The sequence below is a fragment of the Triturus cristatus genome, chromosome 11 (genome assembly GCF_964204655.1).
Source record: "Triturus cristatus chromosome 11, aTriCri1.1, whole genome shotgun sequence".
Lineage (NCBI taxonomy): Eukaryota > Metazoa > Chordata > Amphibia > Caudata > Salamandridae > Triturus > Triturus cristatus.
This window is the reverse complement of record NC_140594.1, coordinates 1,110,157,054-1,110,171,349: the sequence shown is the minus strand read 5'-3', so window position 1 is coordinate 1,110,171,349 and position 14,296 is coordinate 1,110,157,054. Positions and strand designations below refer to the sequence as shown.

Genomic DNA, 14,296 nt, shown 5'->3' with positions numbered 1-14,296 from the left:
CTCATCGGACAGAATTTGGGTACCAGTGAGAGAGTTATATGAAATTAACTGCACAGTGCACTGTCCCTATTCAATTTAAATATACCAGTGTGAGAAAAGGCAAAGGATGTAATCAAATGAAGTTATGTTCATATGTGATGTTAATACATTTCTTAAGCGCATAAATACCCGGGGGCGTCAAGGTGTTAGCTCAAATTACAACAGGGTGCAGACTAGAACAGGACAAGCTGATTCAGACAAAAAGCCATGTCTTCAGTGCCTTTCTGACAGCCACTTGGTTGGGCATGGCTCTAATAGATGGAGTTATTTTGTCCCAGAGTTTGGCTGCACCCCAGACAAAACTTCTACCTCCCCAATGGGTCCTGTGTGTCCTAGAGATGACCAAGTTGTTGGCCCCAGAGGAGTGCAGGTATCTGGGGAAGTGACTTGTGCGCAGTGTTGTGGGTGCCGGCACCTTCTGACCTGCGCCTCTCACAAGGATGCACAAATTAAGGTTAAAGGTGATGTGATTAAGCTGCAGCAAACAAATTGGTACAGCGCATCGGCATTCCAATGTGCCAGAGCTCCATGTGCATGGGAGAAGACACCTGGAGAGGTTTATGCGTTCCAGCCTGTTATTGCCTTGCCACCCATGGGTGGTACTTTGTTGGTTTTTGGGCCAGATGTACCTACAACTGTTCACAATTTGCGACCAGTATTTTCTCTACCAGTGAGATAATTTGCCGAGCGACCTATGTATCAATTGCTCGGTTTGCAAATTATCGATTTGTAGTGGGTCGCAATTTAACCTACCTCATGAATAGTAATGCGGTAGGACCCACTAGGATTCGCAGCCATGACAGGGATGGTGGCCTGCTGTGGTCAGTAGACCACCATGTCTGGGATTGCTATTAGACCACTGCCTAATTCTTTTTTTCAGCATTCGCAAAGGTGATGGTTTCCATTGGGGACCCTTTCCCATTTGTGAATGGCTTACCACCTCCTTTGAGGAGGTGATAAAATATGAATGATTTGGTATTTGGAAGGGACGCTCTAAACAAGTACCCTCCAAATACCGAAGAATCGATATTTGGTCGCGCACCCAAACTGCAATTCGGTAATGTGCTACTGATACGCAAAAAAGGCTTCGCACTTTTGGCCCCCTATCCTGTATCTAGCTTCCATGTACTTCCATCTGTTGACTATTTTCTTCATTTTTAACTCTTCAGAATTCATACAGCCATCTTCCATCACTTTGTGTCTCATGTGCTTCAGGGAGGTAAACATTTAACTCATCGAAGCAACAGGTTCGATAGCTCCATCGATTGATTGTACTGGTGCAAATATTTGTGTAGAATTTGTTGACCTCAAACTTTGAGGCACAATGCCCAAAGCAGGCTTTTACAAACTGATAGTTCACGTATTCTTCACTGCTTGTAAACTCAAGACTGTGGGACCCACCCACTCTGCAACAATTATAACCCACTCAAGGGATTTTCTTCCTCTTGTTACAGGTCACACACACAGCCCGTCAGCTCATTCCATCGGCTCCCAGAAATCCCTCGAGAACTTCTTTGGCTCCAGGTGAGGCTGACATTGATACTTTGGTGCTGGTTTGTAATTGATGCTGGAGAAGAATCTACCTTTCCTTCTCTTCTTCTCACCTCATCCTTGTGGTCATTAACGCCTAAGGCGGACATCAAAGTCACTTCTGGAGAAGGGTGCTCTAATGAATTTATGAAGAGGAGTGGTTGAGTTGCACCTCCTGATCTCAACCTAGAGGTGGCTGGCTGTGTCACCTCACCTTCTCGTCAGGGACATCTTAAGGATTTTGGGGCCCATAGGTCAAATGAATTTTGGGGGCCCCTGCTTGGAAGAGATTTTAATTTATGATCCAATTTCAGCTCTTAAATGCCCTCTTTGGCCAGGTCACTGACAGTGCACAGGCACACTCGTCCAAACTTCAGGGGTAATGATGTGTCTTTTCAATATTGGAACACAGCTGCGGGTAATATTACTGCAAGTCATCTGAGACACCCCCATTTCTCACAGGAGAGGTCCTCTTTTGTTCTACAAGAAACTTTTTTATGGATGTTGCATGAAACATAAACATAACATTTCTCTGCTAAATGTCTGTAATAAACTTTCACGCATCGCCCACATTAAAAATAAATAAAAGGAAAACAGTTATTAAAACAATCTGTTTAAGAATTCTTCAAGGTCATCAGGGCAAGACTCTCTGCAGAACAGAGCTGGATCAATCAAGGGGCCCCTGAAAGGCTGGGGCCCTGCGCAGGTGTCCACTTTGCCCATGCCTCGTACTTAATAAAAGATTTGGGATATATTATCAAAGAGTGCTAATGCAGGGAAGAGGATGTGGTGTAGTACCCAGAGCTGCTGAATTTGGAACTGGGGAACCAGGTTGGAGTCTCGGCTTCATCTCAACATCCTGTGATTCTGGGCAAATCACTTACTCTCCCCGTGCCTACAAAAAATGAACGACTGCTTGTGTAACACAACTGGTGCTCATGTAAAGCGCTCCAATGCCTTCAGGTCGAGTTCATGCTACATAAAACTGGAAAAAATAATGCCATGGCGTTTGCAGACATACTTCTAGCAGGGAAACTAGCCCAGTCAGTGAGCCAATGGTTCAGGCAGGAGCCATCAAGACAGAGGCAGCAGAGAGTGCGAGGGCAAGTGAGAGGTAGCCCTAGGCTAGGGGCAGGCGGGCAACTAAAGCCAAATTTCGGGGGGGGGCTGAGAAAGATTTCGGGGGGGGGGGGGGGCTAAGTCTTCCAGCCATAGGCAGAGTGGCTGTAAGAAGGGGTGACAACAAAACAAAAGCCTCATTAACGAGTAATGGTCATTTAAAGACCTGTGAAGTACTCGGGTCCGGCTGCAATTAAACAGACGCCAGCCCGCGGGGCTGTCTCAGCCGGGCTGACACACATGACGGGGGGGCTGAAGCCCGGTGAGCCCAATGGGTGTTGCGCGCCTGGCTAGGGGTGAAGTGGGCTTTCTCTGACCAGTTTTGGGTCACAGCAGTGTGCGCCCCCGGCACAGCAATGCGGCTGTACGTGCGCAAACGGAGGTGCGCAAACCAGTTTTTTGCGCAGACTCACATTGTTCCTGAGAGGGTCATGGGTTTCAATGAAAGCGCACGATTCGCTGAGCACTTGAAAACCTCCGCTTCATTAATAAAGAAATAGACTTGAGAATAAAATGACCTTTAATGAGAAAGCTGCACTGGTATTATTGTTTTAAAGTGGGTTTATGTTGCATTCATTTGACAGCAGGTGTTCATTTCTTGACGCTTGCAGAGATACGCGGCACTTTCGGATAATCCAGGATCAACCACATTGTCTTTAGATTCAGTGGTAAACACGCCCCCCTCTTACTGTCGTCACACCTTGCAAGAGATGGCGGCCGAGCTGTGCTCGCAGGTGTGAAAGGGTTAATGGCGCTCTGCTCTTTAATGCACCTCTCTCTCTGGCAGGGAGTCAGGGGCCACCTGTCCCCTAAGCCTTAAACCCCATGTCAGATGCCCGGATCCCTTCTCCAGCCCCGGCTCCTCTGAAGAAATCCAATTTAAGGTGCTAAAAGGATTGTACGTGACCCCTGACCTTCGTGGGACATATGGTATCTGTCCATAGCCTGTGACAAGGTGGCGTCGAAGCCGGAGAGAGACGTCTGTCTCTAGCGTGAACCTTGGAAAGCAGCCGGCTGCAGGCTCTCGGGCTGACCTGACCTGGGGGCATACGTGCATCTTATATCACAGATGTTATTAATACGTGTCTAGCTGCAGCGTGTGTAGGGGGCGCATGCAGAAGAAGCTCATACTGTACTGCTGAACTGTATGTGTGTGCACGTGCAGAGACTCTTTAGTGTACAACTGTACCATGTTATGTGTACAGCTGTTGTACCGTATGTTATGTGTAGCGCTGTACCATATGTTATGTGTACAGCTGTACGATATGTTATGTGTACAGCTGTTGTACCGTATGTTATGTGTAGAGCTGTACCATATGTTATGTGTACAGCTGTTGTACCATATGTTATGTGTACAGCTGTACCATATGTTATGTGTACAGCTGTATGATATGTTATGTGTACAGCTGTTGTACCATATGTTGTATACAGCTGTACCATATGTTATGTGTACAGTTGTGCCTTCTAGTATGTCATGGTGCATATTTTAGAGTGTGTGTGTGTATGTAGAACTACCTTATTTAGTGTACGGCTGTACCTTATAATATGTACAGCTGCACATTCTAGTATGTATGTTAAGCGTGAGTGTGTGTATATGTGTACAGCTGTACCGTTTGTGACTAGCTGTGCCTCCCAGTATGTTTAGGGGCACCTTTTAGAGTGTGTGCGTGTCCGCAGAGGCCCCTTATAGTGTTCTGCTGTACCATATGTGTACAGCTGTGTCTTATAGCATGTTTATATGCACCATGGGTGTGCATACATACGTGCAGAGGCACCTTGCAGTGTGTCTAGGTGCACGTTACAGTGTGTACAGTGAGGGGCGGCCCTTGCAGTGTGTCTAGGAGCACGTTACAGTGTGTACAGTGAGGGGGGGGGTCCTTGCAGTGTGTCTAGGAGCACGTTATAGTGTGTACAGTGAGGGGGGGGGTCCTTGCAGTGTGTCTAGGTGCACGTTACAGTGTGTACAGTGAGGGGGGGGGGTCCTTGCAGTTTGCATAGCTATATCTTTAAGGATATATAACTACCTTAGAGTGTGCTTAGGTGCCACTTGTAGTGTCTGTGCTTGTTTGTGTTCGTGTGAATAGCTTCAAGTTAAAGCACTGAGAGGTGCACCATGTAGAGGGCGCACCCCTATATTGTGTATAAACCCATCTCACACTTCACGCAGGCGCACCTTATAGTGATTAGCTGAAAATGATTGTGTTTGTGTGTGCGCATGTGTTTGTGTAGGTGCTGAGCGTGTGTAGATGTTTTCGACTGTCCTCCTGGTCAAAGTCTGTGTGATACCACTGAGGGTTAGGGGACCGGTGATTCACCTCTACTCCTCGTTTGATTTCAGTGGCTTGGTCCTGGGATCTCCTTCCACGCTTAGATCTTCCACATCTTCTTCGGATTCTTGAAAAGGGTCTTTCCTTTGTTTTGTGTTTTATGTTATGCTTCAGTCTTGAATTTAAACATTCCAAATTCGTCACATATGTTTGGTAAACCTACCTAGGAAGCCTAAAGCCTCCGCTGCTCACCACTGGATGACCGCCTATGCGGTTGGCCAGATGTGCGAGCAGGGATGTCAGTTAAGAGTAGGGGTGGGCGGAACGCGTGGCGTTTCACTCCTCGTAATTGCGTAGCGTTAAATAAAAACTCAGCGAGATACCGCAGAGTTCCGTTAGCAGCGGAATCCGACACATCACTCTGCTCACGCTGATCTTTAGTGCCGGGAGCTTGTTCCATGCTGTCAAATCAGCGCAGACGGACCCACGCGGCTTGCCAGAGGGCGCTGCTTCTTTCTGCCACCCGAGCAGATTTGCTACTTGAGTGGCAGCTTTCTCAACGCGAGCAGCAGCTTTCTCAATGCGAACGTCAGAGGCCTGCCGTGACTGCCCGCGTAGAGAAATCTCACCAGAAGGCCTTGCAGCACTCGTTTTTCTCCCTGGCACTCATCAACATAACTCTGGCGAGCCGCACTTGAGAAAAAACTCCGCCAGGCGGCGGTAGACAGAGTTTTTCAGAACTCTGCACTCCATTCAAAACTCCGCAAACTCCGCCAGCAGAGCGGAGTTTATCACCCAGCCCTAATTAAGAATGGCCAGGGGTAGCAGCTGCTACTTCTGGCTTGCCCTTTGCTACATCTAGCATTGCTTCTGCTACTCATGTTGCCAGTAGTAAAGATGGCGGCACCTTAAAGAGACAGTACGCAGGATTCTAAGAGTTCTGCTTTCTCCAAGTACTTTCCACTCCATGCTCCAAGCCTAGCCCTTCAACAGCCAATAGGAGCATGTTACGACGTAATGGGTCAAACAAAGGGTCAACCCTCTCATGTTACCACGGATCAAAGGAACTGTGATGTCACATCTGCTACCCATGGCATTTTGGTGAATCGATGTCCATGTGTAGGACCTCGTGCGATGTGTTGGTCCCGCCTTCCTCTTGGTACTCACCACTGCCCTGTCCCTTCCCACAGGTTCAGCCTCGGGAAGCGAAGAGGAGGAAGCCCCTCGGGGAAGCTGACCCCCCTGAAACCACCGTGCCTGTCGGCCGAGAGTGACGTCACCTCTGGAGTCGAGAGCCAGGACTACCTGCCGCTGGTAAGGGGGCATCGGATTGTAGCTAGGGTGGTCTTAAGCAGAGGATACAGGCTTCCTGCTAATGTGAACAGGAGTGTTGCAAGAATAGGACTACAGTAGTAGAGTATAGACCCAGCAGCTTTCCGCTCATTGGCCGGAAGACTTGTAATGAGCTAAAGCTGTCAGTAACAAGGCCTAAAGAAATTTTAGATTTCAGTGTAACGCATGGGGGTGTAAAGTACCAAAGGATGCAGCTAAAAGAGGACAAGCAGGCTGGAGAGAATGTAATATGTATTCCAAGCCTTGAGATAACCTGTTTGACGCGTTGACATTTGATTTGTAGCTATTTTTAAAGTTATTTCATTTGTATTTTTTTGTCCCAAACACCTAGAACAGCTTTTTGCCTTTTAAAGCCCTGTGACCAGTGCTTAAAAAGGCAAAAAAACTGTTCTAGGTGTTAGGGACAGAAAAAAACAAATGTAATAACTTAAAAAAAGCTAAAAATCAAGTCCCATGTCAATCGTGATAACATTGTCACACAGTTGCATTCTTTTCATCTACATGGCCATTTGGCATTTTTCATGTATTTCATCCATGGGCTGGTGCTACAACTTCGGTTTATTGTTAGGAGTTGGTGAAAACAGGTGCATTGTCTAATGTATCATATTGAAAAGACAACGAAATTGCAATGTTGATAAATGTGATGGAAAAAGACATGTATAGGACCAGATTCACAAAAATGTCGCTGCAAAATACTTCTCTAGGGCTCCTGGCCTATTGAAATCCAAGAGTAAACCAGGAGGAAGCCAAGGGTACTACTAGCTTACTCCTGAAAATCAAGAGTAAGTCAAGCCATAAGAGTAAGTCATACATAAACATAGCAAAATCTTTGGAGATCATTCCCAAAGTTGTATGTGACCATAATAACCCAGGGTGGAGTTTGCGGAGTTCTGCGTAGGAACTCCGCGAAGTGACAAAAAACAACTCTGCTGTGCTACGTGGAATTCCGCGAGCGGCGGCGTGCGTTAGGGTCATGCCGTTCATGGTGAGTTTGAGTGCCAGGTGTCTGTACCCCGCTGTAAAATCATTGCGAACGTCACCATGCGCAGTGCAAGAGGGCGCAGCTTCCTTTCTGCTGCTCCAGTAGATTTTCTACTCAGGCGGAAGCTTTCTCAACGCAAACAGAAGGTCTCTCAACGCGAGTGGTCGGGACCTGCCGCGACCACTCGCATTGAGAAATCTGACCGCCCGCATTGAGCAATCTTGCCAGGAGGTTGATTTTCCTTGCTTGTGCTCGCCAACTAGATCTTGGCGAGCGCGAGCAAGGAAATATTTCGCCATGAGGTGGTTTTTCCTTGCTTGCGCTCGCCAACCTGACATTGACGAGCGCAAGTGAGGAAAAAAACTCCGCGGAGTATGGTTTTTTGGAACTCCACGTGCTCCACGGAGCGTGGAAAACTCTGTAAATGTTGACCGTGTGGTTGGACGCGAAGCCATCAGATGCTGGTTTCTGTACTTTAAACTTTGTTGTGATTACGGTTCTTAGTATTTAAGTGCCAGGACACAATTCAGGTTCAGCAGTGCAAAATATAAATAGTCATTGTTAGGTTGGGAGATGGATTTGAAACAGTGATCTAATTGCTTATGAAGCCACAAAAGCTAAACAGAATATTTTCAAACAATTTTCATGCAAACCTTAGTTTGGAAAAGTTCAGTATGCACTTTTTGTGTAAACACATTTTTTAATCCAATTATCAGGGAATTGCGTTGCTGGCATGTTTAATAATGAAATCATCTTCAATTACTTTTTAAATAACTTGTTAATAAATCTGTTGTCCATCACGGTTTACTTTATGTTCAACAAATGCTCCTATAATGGCTTCTCACTTCTCTGTTGTCTACACTTATTCTTTTCCTTCTCCCCTAGGTCCGGCTCCAGACGGCCCATGGAGCGTTTCATCTGAATGAAGCCTTCTCGCACGTGGTTCAGATTCCACTGGATCGACTATGCAGAGCATCGCCCTATGCATCACACCGAGCCAGCCTAAGCCCTGTCTCCAGTGCATCTCCTAGGGCGCTGACAGCCAGAGCCAGCCAGGATGGGATCACCTCTAGCAGCAGCGCGAGCAGTAGTCGCCATGCCATCAGCCCACTAACAGACCAAAGAGAGCCCGCCTCCAGGTCAGGAGAGGACCTGGGACGCTCAGACCGCCACCGGCCCAGGCTGAGCCACGAGTGGTCATCTGAGCAGCATCCGGTTCTCAGCAGGGACGTCACACCTGGCACTTTCTACCAGTCCTTCAATTCCTGTCCAGAGGTCCTAAGCTCCATGTGGCAACAAGCCGACAGCGGGCGTGGTTCCGAGACTGACGCCTGCGAGAACTCTCCAGCCACCTCTGAGGCTAGTGTGAGCTTCATGGATCCAGAGGGCTTGAGTGACGAGTCCGAACTGGAAAGCAGCAGCTGGGCCACCGCAGTGGCACTGGCCTGGCTAGAACACCAGTGTGCTGAGTTCTTCACAGAGTGGGAGCTGGTAGCTGCCAAGGCGGACACGTGGCTGCGAGACCAGCAACTGCCGGAGGGCGTAGACCACACCTGCCTTAAAGGGGCCGCGCGCCACCTCTTTCTTCTGCTGCGTCACTGGGATGAGAACATCAAGCTGAACATTCTATGCTACAACCCCAGCAATATGTGAGGAGGGCAAAACCAGAGGGCTGCCCCACTCCAGACTGTCTAAATAAAGATGATTGCCTTAGAATTGTGTTAGGCTCTCTGTCTTGAGAGAGGGCCTCCTCTGCCTCAAAGTATGGACGTTCACTGACATTCAAGGGCAGGCGCTCAGGAAACGAAGACGCGTGATATACTGTGGGTGGTGGGTGCGAGTAATACGACACCTTAAGCTAAACAAAAATGAAATGCTATGAAAAACTCACTGATCACTGGTAGGTTTCGCTTTACACCGTTGGACAACGATTTACCAATTAGAGGGCTGGACATTGCATCATTTTCCTGCCCTAGCCTCTGATTGGTAAACAGTCCATCCAATGACTGACAATTTCCTTGAAAACCAGTTGTAGTTGGATCCTAGGCCCCAGGGGACGTATGTTGGTGGAGTTAATCACTAAATTAAACACACTTCATCTGGCAGCGGGGAACCTCAAACAAACATTCCAAGAGAGAAGAGCCAGTGAAACATAAGCACGTTTTACAATCATCAACTAGTAATACGCCTAATCAGTGATGCCCGGTAGTTGCAGTGGATTGCTGACAACATTTTTTCTGAATCTCTGCTGCATCCAACCACTGTGCACTCTTCAGCACCGTAGCAGATGTTTCGGGATCCATTCCTTGGTATGCTGCCTTTATCCCAGAATGTTCCCAAGTTGTCCAACTAGAACCCTTCCGGACTCCCTGCCCTTTCAGGTACATGCAGGAGGCCCAGGAGCTCCATCTTGGTAGCCATTGCCTGGTACTGATAAATAGAGCTACTGGTTGTTCTGCTCCAACTCAAAAAACTGACAAGCATCAGTACATCCGGGATATGCAAAGGTCTTCATGGACTCGTACCTTGGACACACTCGCGATCCGAGAGACGGCCGTGCAGGAATCTGATTTGGGTTGTCTTCAACGTAGCCAAACTCAAGTCAAACTTTATTGTATAAAGCATGGTGCCACCTTTACAATTTCACAGCTAGAGATAGAAAATATTTTAAAAACAGATTATTATATGTGATCAACCGTAAATTATACCGATGGAGAAAAATAGAATCATCAAATCGATTCTCACTTAATAATGCTAAACACAAATTACATTATAAAAAATGTTCTTTACGATTCCAAACAATGTTACTAAATGTAAAAAATTGCTTGTGACTTAAATTTTACAACTGTTTTCCCTATCAGTCTTCTTCCCATCAAGTTAACAACGCAGCGTCTTGCTAGATGAACGGGTCACTAGTTGCCTTAAATCGGACACATCTAATCATTCAACCAAGAATTGTTGTAAGTTATTTTGGACACTTCCCCCTCTTTCCCAATTCTATACACACTCATGTCAAGGAGCAGAAAGTTTGCAAAGCTCTTAGAAACTGAGGGGAGATTACCCGTACCTCCAATTGCCTTCTGCAGTCCTCAGAATCCGCGACTCATACAGCACGTTCAGGGTCAAAACATTATCAGGTGTCGCACAGCTGTTCCAAGTACTCCGTTTGCCCAAAAAGAAGAACGTGGTTTTCATTGGCCCAATTTTGTGGTTCTTCTGACACAACTTTGACATCAGCAAGGCAGCCAGCCTGTAGTTCTCTGGAAGACTTGGGTTGTCCTTAGAAGATGAAGACTCAAGCCTGGTCACCACCCGTTGAGTCTATACTTAGTTAGAAGTGAATTGAATAAGGGATTCATCAGGGTGCTGCGAAAACTTTGGAGGAATCCCATTTTGACCTGCTGAACCCAATGATCGTCCCTTCTTGATCGTTGAGGTTAGCGTAACTTCCCAAATACAATTTCTAAGGTTTCCCAGACTTTTCTCCCTCTACACGTTAAGCCTGATGGTACGGATAGGCTATAGGTGACACATAAGAACATCTCACACCACCAAAGATACACTGTCGCTGGATCCGGGGGAATTTCCTTTATGATAGACCAAAACGTCCTCACTTGGGTATTTTTCAAAAAGAGATACATCTCTGCCCATTCCTTTTCTATAAACCCACTCTTACTAGACTTTTCTTTAGTTTCAATGATTTCTTTATTTGATGATTTCTTTGGCTCTGTGAGAAGTAAATAGTATGCCTTGCCATTAATATGAGTGTAGAGTTCTTTTGTGGTTTATTTTAATATCGAATATCTTGTATGACTTCCACACTGTTCTACTGCCTAATGTGTTCTTCAAAGCCTGCTACATCACCTTTGACACTGTGGCTACTGAAATTGTTTACCGTGGGAGACAATAAATAACTTTTTGGGGAATAATAGGGATTAGAGGGGGGTGGCAGTATTGGTGAGTATTATTACTCCAACAATAATGTGGGTAGTGGTGTAAAACACAATTTATTTTACTCAGTTGGCGGATGCTCTCCGGTACGCATGTTTGGAATGACATAAAATGTATTTTAAATGGTTCACATGAGGCCTGTCCACTGAGAGTCAAATCAGGTGTCAGCAGATGCTCTGGAAAGGGATCAATAAATTGTCTACACCCGGGCATAAAGTGTGCAGAGAGCATAAATGTAGCCCCAAGCCTCATGTTTGCCTTTGAGGCTCTTAAGTTTTGCTGCTCAGGGATGGTATTGGGTCAAACATGCATCCGCATAGAAATGCAACTGAAATGAGTGTTTGATTGGGCGCTTGCGGAGTCATTTAGGCACCGGTGATAGGTGTGTGAGCCCGCCATAATCAGAGATCCATGTGGTCTAGGAATTGTTTGTCTATTCAGACATACTGCATGCCCGAACAGCTTGCATGTAATCACGACGTGCAAGCCATGTTTTTTGGATACGCAAAGAAATACCCAAAGTGGGGGGTTTACTCTAAAGAACAATAAAACAATATACTGGACTCACAGGGAGTTTTCTCCCTGCATGTCAGCGACAGGTTTCCTCTTTTTCTGCCCAGGTCTGCCATAGATTGCGTTGCAGTCCAGAGTAGTCAGTATTGGAAGCCGTGCCCTCAAATAGGTTGGGCTTCCATCGCAACGATGTGGGCAGCCCTGTGGAGGATGGGCTGACAGGAAGTGGTGTCTGATAGTAGAGCCAGCTGAAGCTCTGGTATCTGAAGCCTGGTAGTTCTTCAACCTCTAAATAAGGGGAGGGAACCATAGGTTGCAATGGGACTCCTGCTCGGTCAATCCAAAATAAACCCATTGGTTTCTTGCAACATGAATATAGAGCTGTTAAAGTCACATTTTATCTGTCACCTGCTGAATAACTCATTGTGTCAATCTGTTGAACTGAAATCAATTGATAAAGGTAGACCTGACACTCCATGAATTTCACCCCTTACTAGTTCCTTCAAGTGTGGCAACTCAAACATTGTGGTCCCCACACATATACACATTATCGGCAGTCCTCATTCAGGATTCACTTATTCCCGTGCAGCACCGCCTCCTCAGGAGCACCGGTCAGCCTCTACTGTTGTAAGAATCTGATTGGCCAGCTCCGTGTCAGGCTTCAGGTGTGAATACGCAGTAAGTTTTACACGTCAGAGGTACTGCGGTACAGCTTAGGGTAGTGATGTGTTGCAGTGGAGGTGCCTTGAGAAGCCCTATTTCTGCTCCCAATCTCTCCTCAATCACTTCTTATTCTTGGGGTACTGATGCATAGGCATGGAGGAATTTTGGGTGCAAAGAGGAGTGGTTCTCTGTCCCAAATTATATCAGCTTCCTCTAATTCAATCATAGTGTTTACCCATTTTACACATTATGTAACATTGCTATGTGATATAGCATTGTTTTGTTTGTATAGCACTTATACACCTTAGCGGTTTATTAGATTCAGACCAATCCATCATGTCTGCTCTTTGTGTCATCAGTTTCCTGTTCTATTGGAATATAAACATCCCTATGTGATGCCTGCTCTATGATACACAGGTTCTTTCCTACTGACTCTTCGTTCGATCCCGAATACATCAGTACAGCATTTAGTTCTGAATTCCGCTATCCTGCTTGTCAAAGTTTCAAGTCCCCAGTTTTTCTGTTGCCAGATTTGGATTCTCAAGATCTAGCTATGAGAACTGATCCCAAAAGGATTTAGGATTTGGTGTTTTATTGGTTTTGTGGCTTCTTTATTCCAGTAGCTATTTGATTCTGCTTTCTAAAGGGCATATTTTCATAAATTGTGTTATTGTTGGGACAGGCATTGTGGATTCTGGAATGGACGACCTTGAACCAAGAATCAACCTCGATGGGCAGACCTTTGCAGTTCACAACGACTAAAGGTTTCTGTTCTCTCTTGTATTATGGATAAACCCCAAGGGTTGTTGTTAATGGTCCTCCTCTAAGGCTAAAATACATTCTGAATGCCCTCTTGGTAAAATTGTGTTTTATCAAGTGCAGTTTTATACTAATGAGGTCAAAGTAGCTTATTAGATAAGTAGGCTGACAAGTCCTTTTTGCCACCAGTTACTACTGACTCATGTTTGAAGAACTGTGCTGCGGGTTTGGCTTCGTTTAAACATGTTTGATGGAAAGCTACATCTTTTCTCTGTCTAGACTATCACAAAAACATTTCAGAGAGAATTTGAATACGAGTGTTTTTTTCCCCTCTCATTTTCATGCAGGTCCTTCCTTATTTCTTATACTTAGGAAGACCTTACACCACTGTCTTTGCATTGATTACAGATTACTGAAGAAAGTACCAGTAAAAGTTTGTTTTTCAATACCTTTAATGGTTTATACTTTATATGTTATAATCAAAAAGAGAGAGGATAACTAAAGAGGCTAGTCCGTTTCCCCAGTTTATATGTTAATAATCAATGAGAACTAGCTCTTGTTTAAATTGTTTGTATGTCTGCGGGTGGGGGAAAACCATTAGGTTTTTATGAAGGCCCTCACCCACCAACCTAGTTGGTGGCATGCTTCATCATTGGGCCCCACCCGAGGTTCCGAGTGTACCTCAGGTGTGCTTCGACGCCAGATTACTGCGGAGCGGGTTTTTTTGGTTCGTGAGGGTGCTGTGAGTGTGCTCTGAGTGAGGTTTAAAATACTGTCCTGGGTGTCCCAAAGACTGTTTTAATGGTGGGCCCCAGGCAGTCAATAAAAACAAAGGCTAGTAGAAGAAAAGGCCTGGCTGAAACTAGTTGACCGCACAGGATGTCGGAGGCCATAAGCCTACTGTGCACGTCCGATAGCCTTTGTTTTTATTGACTGCCTGGGGCCCACCATTAACACAGTCTTTAGGACACCCATGACAGTATTTTAAACCTCACTCAGAGCACACCCACAGCACCCTCATGAACCCAAAAAATCCGCTCCGCAGTAATCTGGCGTCGAAGCACACCTGAGGTCCACTCGGAACCTCGGGTTCTTTATTGTTACCCCTCTGGTGGGGATT

The 14,296-nt window shown here is 46.0% G+C and overlaps 1 protein-coding gene across 1 annotated transcript in view; it reads left to right on the top strand.

Moving 5' to 3' along the window:
- VWA5B2 (von Willebrand factor A domain containing 5B2) overlaps window positions 1–11,046 on the top strand; it is a 334,472-nt gene extending 323,426 nt beyond the window's left edge. The window contains exons 20-22 of the mRNA XM_085635592.1: window positions 1,494–1,563; window positions 6,146–6,269; window positions 8,176–11,046. Of these exons, the coding sequence (XP_085491718.1) occupies window positions 1,494–1,563; window positions 6,146–6,269; window positions 8,176–8,943 (962 nt within the window). The 3' untranslated portion in view covers window positions 8,944–11,046. The remainder of the gene's footprint in view (window positions 1–1,493; window positions 1,564–6,145; window positions 6,270–8,175) is intronic.
- Window positions 11,047–14,296: the final 3,250 nt, after the last annotated feature.